General features: G+C 44.1%; 1 protein-coding gene across 1 annotated transcript; it reads right to left on the bottom strand.

The window, feature by feature from the left end:
- Window positions 1-239: 239 nt before the first annotated feature.
- On the bottom strand, window positions 240-8,504 carry LOC136601687 (gephyrin-like). The gene is made up of 5 exons (XM_066588839.1): window positions 8,421-8,504; window positions 7,166-7,251; window positions 5,192-5,295; window positions 2,466-2,562; window positions 240-514 (listed from the first exon to the last, which is right to left on the bottom strand). The coding sequence occupies exons 3-5, from the start codon at window positions 5,234-5,236 to the stop codon at window positions 381-383; spliced, it is 276 nt and encodes a 91-aa protein (XP_066444936.1). The 5' UTR covers window positions 5,237-5,295; window positions 7,166-7,251; window positions 8,421-8,504; the 3' UTR covers window positions 240-380.
- Between the last annotated feature and the right edge of the window lie 2,246 nt (window positions 8,505-10,750).

The raw sequence follows: 10,750 nt of genomic DNA, 5'->3' as shown, positions 1-10,750 counted from the left end.
CTTGGTTAAGAGCTTAAGTATTTGTACTTTAAGGATGAGAGAAACACAACTTTTGCAGGCATCTACTGCTGTCTACTAAAAGCTACTGCTATTAGACCTAGCATTTTAACACACAAAGCAATTGCAATGAAGGAAAAGTTGCCTTGATATAATCAGAATAAGGTTTTATAAGAGGTTTTTTTTTATAAGGTTTTTGGGGGGGGGGGGGGATTTTTTTTTCAGTTTTTCTCCTCAAAGTCAGTTTTTGAAATTTAGTTCAAGATGTTGACTACACTGATCAACTTTATCCAAATCATAAAAACTAGCTGTGCCGTTGCATATTACAGGATACAGTCAATGATATGTGGACATGCATCAATGCTTCTCTCTTGCTTTTGTCATCATAGCCTTCCGATGACCATGACATCCACCACCTCTCCCTTGTGAAGTTCCACATACTGCTCTGTCTTTGGAGGTAGCATCAACAGTCCATTGGCACTGCGCATACTCATCAGGCGACTGCTCATCTGAGTACCTGCGTGGAGAAGACATAGACGTTAGCACACTCCTCGTAAGACAAGATGACAATGGACATTTCCTATATGGGAGTTCTTGGTGTCTGGATCAGTCGACGTAATGTAAAGACTGGTTCATTAATCAGCTTACTCTACCTAGTGGCTAATGATTAACCTTCTAGTGTGATGGGTTATTCGTCTTTAGGGTCTGGAGGAAGTAGTTGACTATACTAATAGATCACAGACTGAACATGAGTCAACACTGTGACGTAGCAGCAAAAATGAAAAACACAATTCTGTGATGTATTAAGAGAAGCATAGAGTCTAGATCATATGAGGTAATTATCTCCCTCTACTCTTCCTTAGTCAGACCTCAGCTGGAATACTGTGTCCAGTTCTGGGCACCCCAATTTTAAAAAAAATAGACAAACTGGATTAAGTTCAGAGAAGAGCTACCAGGATAGTGAGCGGTCTGCAAACCATGTCCTGTTAGGTACGGTTAAAGCATCTGGGAATGTTTAGCTTGCAAAAGTGAAGGCTGAGAGGAGACTTAATAGCGGTCTACAAATATCTGATGGGTTGTCACAGTGCAGAGAGATCAGCCCTATTCTCATCTGCACAAGGAAAGACTAGAAGCAATGGGATGAAAGTGAAAGGGAGGAGACACAAATTAGATATTCGACAGTCAGGGTGATCAATGGGTGGAACAGGTTACCACGGGAGGTGGTGAGTTCTACTTCAATGGAAGTCTTCAAACAGAGGCTGGACAGACATCTGTCTGGTATGATTTAGTGATCCTGCATTGAGCAAGGAGTTGGACCGGATGACCATGGAGGTCCCTTCCAAATCCACGATTCTATGATATTTATGGGAACTATAAAAAGATTTTCCAAACCTGGCATCCATTTTTTTGGTCCTTAGGAACATAAAGTAAAAACTAAAACAATGTAAGGTACAATATACTGTGTATAATTCAAGTTGACTCCTCTGACTTTCTTGATGTAGGTAGTGGGACCCTTAGTGGTCATCTATTGTGGTGACGGGTTGAGTAATGTCTGTTTGGCAATCAAGGTCAGGTTTCCAGCTAAAGGATTTTCAGATCTCCTGATGATACAATATAGAATAGAGCCAGCGGATTTCCATTTCATCCCAATGTATTTTTACACCATATTATGCACCACGCCTGTTCTTTTTGCAATGTTTTGCCACATCGACTGTTAACGCTTTACCATACAAGCAAGCTATAGGAACCTTTCCTAAAAATGGTTCTTGCCACCATTTGGTCAGTTTTTTTTTTTACTTCTTCCATGACTGATATGATAAATTCTTTTTGCTTTATAGCGAGTCGTCCACCAGCATATTTCCATTCAAATCCCTCTTCTTCCTTGCAGGGCTAATAGAAATCAACCTTTACAAGTCTAAAAGGAGCCTAAGGGTGGCTTCACCTGTGCCAACTATTGGCTGAAAAATCGTTCGAACTAGCAATTTTGACTGATAGTTTTTCTGTGCAATAACGCAGGATTCGATTGAGCGAGAAATTGCTCATTGATCATTTTGTTTTGGCTAAGTGTAACAAAGCAACTAGTGAGTTCTCATTGAACAACTGTTTGTTCACAGTAAACGGAGGTTGACAGCTGGAAGAGATCTCCAGCGCGCTTCGCCTCCATTAACTGAACGACTATCGCTCCTGTGTGAAAGTACAGAAGTCTTAGTTGTTGGAATGGCTTTCGAACGCTTACATACCCGAAAGTCATCCTGTGAAAAGCTACCCTAAGAAAAGAAAATGGTGGCTTCGATTACCGGTTATGCAGTTATTTTTTGTTAGAAGCTGTAGGGGTGGGCACCCCGCCATGGCACTTTCTGACTGTGTGATATCTGCTAGTTATATTATCAAGTTGATGGCAATGTTATTAAAATATCCAGTACAACCTAACTGATAGAAGTGTCCAGTTATATGTAGTCAATAGAGACCTGTACTTTGTGCCCAAGGCAGTGGCTCTTGGTGATGCCACGTAAGTATGCAGCGATGGTACTCTGGGCGAGGATCCAACTTTACATCACAAGATAACTGCAAGACAGAAAAGAAAATGTTCTCCTATATTCAGTCATATTCACCTATTTTTCTTGTTGTATTTCAATCATCTGTCCAACTTTAAATACCATCTACGAGAGTGAAGAGCGGCAGCTAGGAGCATCTGAAAAAACAGACACATCTATGTATTACACAGACATGCCACTGATAGCAATGGACAAGTGTAGAAGTTCCCCTTGCTGTCTTTTCCCTCATAGATTCCAGTGGTTTGCTTGGGGTCCAGCAGTTGGACAAACTGGGATTAGCTTATTTTTAATGAGGGTCCCTTCTAACAAAAAGGAATGGTCTAAAGAGGACTTTGTAAATATATAGCATTACTTATCTTGTACTGATCATGACTTACAGTCTGCATTATAATCAAGAGCTATGCCCATAATTCTGCTGGTCCCCATTGCACTCCTATGATGCAGTGAAACTATTCAGTGCCTGATGTGAAAATCACATTTCCCAAATATGCCAATATATATCCAGACATACATCCAGTAATAAATCATAGGGTATTTTGGCAATGAAACCTGAAGAATTGGGAATGCAGCTCTGGAGAATAATACAGGATGTAACTCCGTACAAGTGGAGCTGGTGTTCTGCTTGCATACCAATTAAATTACTAGTTTCTTCAAGCACAAAAATAAGCCATGGTGAAATTGAGCATTACACACAGCCCATTAAAATGAGTAAGAGGTCTGTGTAATGCAGGGCAGGTCAAGTCCTCCAGATCAGGAGACATTCTTTCTAACTGCTCTCCACTCCTCAGGAGACAGGGACCCTCAATGCCCTCTTCTAATCTAATTTTGGATTCCTATGAGGCTTTTTCTTTCTGTCATTATACAAGAGCGCCACCTGCTGGCTAAAACCAGCACTGCAGTATGTGGTGTACCTAAGAGGCTCTGATGACGGAGCAGCCGACAATATACAGTAAAAATACCCTGTCGGACGTCTTCAGGCTTTAATCAGAATGTCGGAAGCTGTCAGACAGTTGATTGGAAAGGGTTAACTCATAATTCCCTAATAGGGTACACGAAAATGTTTTTTTTTTTAAAACAGTACAACCCCTTTAACATAACATCCTCCAATTGTTAGCAACATATTGTAGTAGTGAAATTGGGGAACACAAAGACCGTATAGTGTAAAGTTAGGGTGGTTTTATATCTGCAGCCATGGTTCCACTTTTGTGCTCTGTTCGGGGAGCAGGAAAGGGGAATCTCTGCAACCAAATGGCTCATTCTCTGGACAGCACCACAAGCACCAGACAGACCCCATTGATTATAATGAGGTCCGTCTGTTTTCCACTCGGCTGCCTAACTTTAGATGAAAGAAAAAGCTCTGCATGCAGCACTTTTTCTTCCAGTACTTTGAGCCGAATCTGCGACTGAACCTCCGACTCCGATGTGAAATCGGCCTTAATCACATACACATTTACCTGGAGTTTTTCCTTAAAGCGGTATTCCGGGCGATGGGACATTTTTTCCAGTTTTCACCCATCCAGTGAAAACTGATAGATCAGTGGGATCGTCCGATTGCTGTGCTTGGCTGTTTGCCCCTTTGAAATGAATGAAGCAGACAATAATAGTCGAGCACAGCACTCGGCTATTTCTGTCTGCCCCGTTGAAATGAATGGAGTGGCACTACTCCATTCATTTCAATAGGTCAGACATATAGGCAAACACAGCACAGCACTCGGCTATCTGCCTGCACCGTTGAGAGGAATCAGCCTGTTCTGTGTGACCAGCAGCTCTATTCCCTGCTTCCCTGCAGAAGCGAGACGATGTATGCTGAACTGTGAAATAAGCGGGACGCAGGTCCCCCAGTCTCAGGAACACTGAACACTGGGGGTCCCAGCAGTCATACCCCCACCGTTGAAACATCCCATCGTTGAAAATCCCTCTTAAAGTAAACCTTCAAAATTCTGTCCTTGTACCTAATGAAGTGGAGGGTAAATTACCTGCACTTGTTCTTCTATGCCACGCCTCCCAATCTGCCAGTTTCAGGCCGTGGCTCCACCTGTCCAAGATGGCTACAGCTATTTTCTAACTACCTAATGCACTGCTCTCTGATTGTCCATTGGCAAGTCAGCGAACAGGTATAATGCATCGTTAGTCTAAGACTACCAATACACTGTAGAGATTAGCTAGATTGAAGACTGAATCGGCCATCTTGAATGCCCGAAAAGAGGACCTGGAACTGCAAATTGGAAAGACGGCAGAGAAGAACAACTGCAGATAATATACACACCCACGTTCCTCCTCCGGCTCCATTGCAGAATTTTGTCCAGAAAACTGGAGGGTCACTTTAACATTTACTTATAAAACAAAAACAATATAAGTTTTCAAACAGCGGCAAAGTAATGGAAATTGAGCAGCTATTTTGTGTCTTCATATACAGAGACATTCATGTTGATGTAAAGTCATATAACTGCTTTATATGGTAAATTCTCAAAATAAAGACCCTTTGTACGTGTATAGAGCCGCCTCACTAGACACTTGGACATGAAACACACACTGTTTTAGAGGTGTATAACATTTCCTAATAGGGGTGACTGCAATAAATAGCGATGGAACGGCAGATACGAATTCCGCTCTCCATATAACATGGGCGGTATAAATACCCTGGCTTTGATGATTGTAGGTCTTGGATCCAGGATTCCCTGCATCTTTCTTAGTGCTGGTACGACAAAAAGATTACAGGTAACTACTGCTGACACAGGGTTGCCTAGAGTGAATGGAAGACAAATACCATTAATCAGGAGAAGGCAGGTAGTAAACAACGTAAATTATGTGTAACACGTTCAGGCTTTTACTCCAGAATCCACATTTGATTTTGTAAGATGTAGAAATAGATTTTTCCCTTTAACCTTGTGAATGCACGGTAAGTTCTGATCAATAAGGCCTTTTTCGAGCTGGACCCCTTCAAGACCATAGCGCGACTAGTAAAACCAATGCTTTCCCTTGTATGGGTTAATTTATTAGGCATTACATATGTTGATTGAAAAAACAATCAAAATACTAACGACCACCCGTCTGTCGGTGAGTTACATGCTCCGCCCCTGATCACATGACAGTGACCTCATCAACTAGTTACAGCGAGGTAATGAGGTGCCCCAAGGATGTCTAACCACCACCTAACTAGTTACACCGAGTTAGTGAGGTGCCCCAAGGATGTCTAACAACCACCTAACTAGTTACACCGAGGTAGTGAGGCGCCCCAAGGATGTCTAACAACCACCTGACCAGTTACACCAAGGTAGTGAGGTGCCCCAAGGATGTCTAACCACCACCTAACTAGTTACACCGAGGTAGTGAGGGGCCCCAAGGATGTCTAACCACCACCTAACTAGTTACACCGAGGTAGTGAGGCGCCCCAAGGATGTCTAACAACCAGCTAACTAGTTAGAGCGAGGTAGTGAGGCGCCCTAAGGATGTCTAACAACCACCTATCTAGTTACACCGAGGTAATGAGGTGCCCCAAGGATGTCTAACAACCACCTAACTAGTTACACCGAGGTAGTGAGGCGCCCCAAGGATGTCTAACAACCACCTAACTAGTTACATCCAGGTGGTGAGGCACCCCAAGGATGTCTAACAACCACCTAACTAGTTACATCCAGGTAGTGAGGCACCCCAAGGATGTCTAACAACCACCTAACTAGTTACACCAAGGTAGTGAGGCGCCCCAAGGATGTCTAACAACCACCTAACTAGTTACATCCAGGTGGTGAGGCACCCCAAGGATGTCTAACAACAGTGTAACTAGTTACACTGAGGAAACACCAACCTCCCAGTAACCATTATTAACCATCTCTGTTCCTCCGGTCATCACAGCCTCATCCTCCGGTTACCCCACAGCCGACAGTCTGCATACAGCGGTCAGTTATCTCGCAGCTGACAGATACCAAGCAGTAGTTACCTCAGAGCTGACAGTGGACAGTTACCTCAGAACAGTCTCCTGCAGCGCTCAGTTACCTCAGCGCAGCGCTCAGTCACCTCAGAGCTCAGTTACCTCAGCGCAGCGCTCAGTCACCTCAGAGCTCAGTCACCTCAGAGCAGCGCCCAGTCACCTCAGAGCTCAGCTACCTCAGCTCAGACATGACACCATTAATAAAACACAATTGTTAAGCAGACATACATTCCCCATCATCACCCTGACTCACCCTTTCTTTACAGCCTAGTAAGGGTTACCACTAACACATTTAAAACTGACCAATCTACCTTAGGGGGCGCTCACCCCAATGTAATTGCATATGGGTATGTGTATATACAAGCCCATATATATATATATATATATATATACACGTATTGGCTCTATCATGTGCATATATGTGGCAAAAATACAACATGCTGCGTTCTGTTTTGCGCTCATGTATTACACAATTCCGATACGCTAATTTGAGAGGAACTGCGTAAGGCAATGCAATTAATTGCCTGCGAGTTACCACCTTTCATACGGGCATACAGAACACACGTAATACATGGTAATCATATGGCGGCCTAATGGATGGACAATCTCAGACAACGGTCCCTCCTCTAAGTACCTCAGACCCACCAAGCCATAATACACAAAGGGGTGAAGCTGTGTCACTCACCTGTTTCAGCTTGAAGGTTTTTTTAAAATGATATCCTCCAGGTCCAACAAATCTGGTTCTCTTGGACAATGGCGCTTGGACAGTGTCTAGAAAACGAAGCAGAAATGGTAACAATTTCTACCATGATATTGCGGGAAAAGTACAGTTCATCCATCAAGTGTACCACTAGCTTCTTAAGAGCAACAGATCAAAGTATGAATAGCTTTTTTCCCCTAATTCAGCATAGAGCTGAAAAAAAATTCTAGAAAATTAAGCATTAGTTTATGATTCAGTTTAGTGATCGGGTTTACAAACTACTCAGCAATGTCTACTAAGTGGAAGGATAAAACCACTTCCACAGGCCGGTACTGGAATATAACATTGGCTAGGAGGACTTGTTTTTTTAGTTGTAAATGGGTATTTCCAGAACGGACCGACCACCTATCCACAGAACAGTTGATAAAGTCTGATCAGCAGCGCGAATCTCACCACTGGGACACCCACCGATCCCAAAAACGCCAATCCCGTGTCCCTCTCTGCTGCTCACTTCAAACCCCGCAGTGAGGAGCAGCTTGACTAGTGTGGCGGCTGAGCATGTACAATGCCAGTCCATTACATTCTGTGGTCCTGCTTAAGTGCTTGTCCTGAGCTTTCTCCGGCAGCCCGATTGAAAGGAATTGAGCAGAAGCAAACAGTCATCCGCACCTTCATTCATGCACCAGGAGAGGCGGATACGGCGACCCTGTTCTTGGCATCAGTGCTGGTTTCGGTGGCGAGACCCTCACCAATCAGACTTTCGGCACCTATTTTGTGGATAGGTGCCAAGACAATCCTGAGATTAGTGCTTTATAGCAACCCTCTGGTTTCAGGACCAAACTTCTACCCTGGACTGAAGGAGGGTATATTACTTGCAGTTGTTCTTCTCTGCCATCTATCCGATTCACGAATTCCAGGTCACATTTTTCAGGCGCCCAAGATGGCTGTTGCAGTTTTCTAACTATCTAATGTATACTGTGCACTGCTCTCTGATTGACCAGTGTTGCTCATGTGATCAGTGCTGGCCAATCAGAGAGCAGGTATAGCAGGTTATATCAGCCACCTTAGACAACCAAAAACAGTACCCAGAACCAATGGATCAGAGGGACGGCAGAGAACTGCAGGTTATATACCCCCTTCTCCCTCCGACCCGGTAACAGATCTTTGTGAAGTATTCTACTTCACTAGACTTTAATTGGCTTCCATTTAGCACTGCACTTTAATATTATACATGTATTACCGGTTACAGGACTGTTTTCTCTCTGGGTTTCTCTTGGCTTTGAGATGGTTCTATTCATGATCTGCAGGATTTCTTTTTATGCAACTAGAAATAAAACAAGAGCATTTGAGAGGGAAGATTAAATATGTAAGACGGGTCTGACAGATGCATAATTAGCCCAACAACATTTAGAGAATATACAATCTATACTCCTTTCCCTTACAGAATATATTAAATGAGTTTCCCCACCGATAACACACATGGTATACAAAAATAATACTCAATATACACAAGCAAGGAGATGATCTGCCAAGGCTGGATACTACCGGCAAGGAGCGCCCGCTGCGGCTCGGCCCCCTCACTTGAGTGTTGCGTCAAACTTCTAAGTAGATTTCTTTCTGTAGCGCAGCAGCGGTTCAGAATAAAACAAGACACATGCCAAATGGGCATCTCTGTCCTGGGTTCATGCTGCCCGTGGGTTTGGGTGGCATGAACCTAGTGACAGCTTCCTTTTAAGGATTAAAGATTACATACCGTACTGATTTCTCATTTTTATACAGCTCTATGCACACACTTGCTTCGGAACGGAAGACATAAGCATCAATTACAGGAGATTGTAAAATTGTGTGTATATAATAGAATATGAGAAACATCTATTTACAGTGAGCCGCTGAACAGAAAGGTGACAGCTGGCCTGAAAGCACATTTATAGTCATGTATCTACTAGTAAACCGTATCCTGTAGTGAAAATGTCAGCACTGACTCTGAGAAGAGACATTTACACAGAACTGAAGGGGTTAAATAAGCATAGACTATAGATGCGAGATGTGAGACAGGTAGGTGGGAGGCGGTAGGTGTGAGATGGGTAGACGAGAGACACCCATTAACAGACCCCAGCCGATCAACTATTGATATCCCGAGGAAAGATCTTCAATAGTATTTTCCTGGAAAACCCCTGTAAGTCCTCCTGCCCGCGGCCGGGTCGGAATCCGACTGCGAAATCTCACAGCGGAATCAGACCTGGTGACCCCCAGAGACTCTATACTCGCCTATCCGGATCCGCTACGAGTGTTTCCGCTGGGGCAGGGCGTAACGCGCCAGCGCTGGGCTCTAACACGGATTCCTGCGATACTACTGCGAAAGTGCTGACGGCCGGTCAGCTTCCATTGACTGCAATGGAAACTGTCTGTGCGTTTTTCTGCACTAAATAGAACCTGCTGCGACTCACCCCCGCAAACGGAAAATCACAGTTAATTTCCGCCAGTGGGCAGGGAAGAATCTTTTAACATTGCATGTCAATGGACGGACATTGCTGCGGATTTCGCGGCGGGCGTCTGACTGCGAATTCCGCAGCAAAAGTCCGTCCATGGGCATTGGGCCTAAGAGAAGAGATTATTACTTTTTATAGACAAGGAAAGGGATACAGAAAGATAACGAGGCGCTGAACGCCCCTAGAGACACAGCTGGAAGCCAGACGCTGCCCTACTAAGTACTAATGCTCCATTCTAAATTAGTTCAAACAAAAGAAATTGCGCCGTAATCCTTGCGTGTAAATGCGCAGCCATCGTGCGCTATTAGTTTACTTTTCGTTTCAACCAGCATAATAATCATTGCTGTTTGCTTACTTCTCTCTGCGACTAACCCCCCCGCTCCGTGCTTCTCACAGAATGTGATGATCTGCCTGTCTAAACGTTCTGCACGAGCGCGAACAACCAGCGGTGACGTCACATGTTCGCGCAGATCGTTTAGCCGACAGTTGTTTCATGTAAATGGGGCATGAGGTTATATGTACACAGGCAAGTGTGATAACTCAGACCTATATCGCACTCGTAAACCGCAGATTTACAGGCTTCTGCAATGCGCTTCCCCTTTAAAAACGTGCGATTTGCATCGCTGAACGTGTTTGTCACTCATGAAAACAATTGCTCATGCCTTCAATAGTTAAAATGGAAAAACACATCAAACTCATGAGAACTGCATTTGCAGATGAGTGTAATGCAGTATTTTTGTCTCCTCTACAGAATACTGGGTGATCCTTGCAGACAAAATCACCCAAAAATAAGACAAACTGTGATTTTTCACTTTCACTGTATTGGTACGAGCGAAACATTGCTGGATGAGAGCGAATCCACTGAAAATAATTGGTTCTTTAAACACGCAGGTTCTGTGCGCGGCGCAACAACACAGAACCCCCGGATTATTACCGCTGGTGTAAATACAGCCTTAGGCCTCCTTCCCACGAGCGTGACGGGCTCCGCAGCGTAATATTCCGCTGTGAAGCCCGTCACGGCGCCCCCCAGAGCCCCTATACTTACCTGCGGGAGATAGCGTGAAATCGCTTCCCCGCCCAC

This window comes from Eleutherodactylus coqui, unplaced genomic scaffold (assembly GCF_035609145.1).
Source record: "Eleutherodactylus coqui strain aEleCoq1 unplaced genomic scaffold, aEleCoq1.hap1 HAP1_SCAFFOLD_24, whole genome shotgun sequence".
NCBI lineage: Eukaryota > Metazoa > Chordata > Amphibia > Anura > Eleutherodactylidae > Eleutherodactylus > Eleutherodactylus coqui.
Note: the sequence above shows the minus strand (reverse complement) of the source record. Positions and strands in the feature narration are given on the sequence as shown.

What these genes read in the sequence shown, in the direction of transcription:
- LOC136601687 (XM_066588839.1), bottom strand. Translation starts at nt 5,236, where the DNA reads ATGCAGGGAATCCTGGATCCAAGACCTACAATCATCAAAGCCAGG. An exon ending in CTACAATCATCAAAGCCAGG is followed by an intron (nt 2,563 to 5,191) that starts GTATTTATACCG and finishes TCTGTCTTGCAG; the next exon opens with TTATCTTGTGATGTAAAGTT. An exon ending in GCCTTGGGCACAAAGTACAG is followed by an intron (nt 515 to 2,465) that starts GTCTCTATTGAC and finishes TTCTCCACGCAG; the next exon opens with GTACTCAGATGAGCAGTCGC.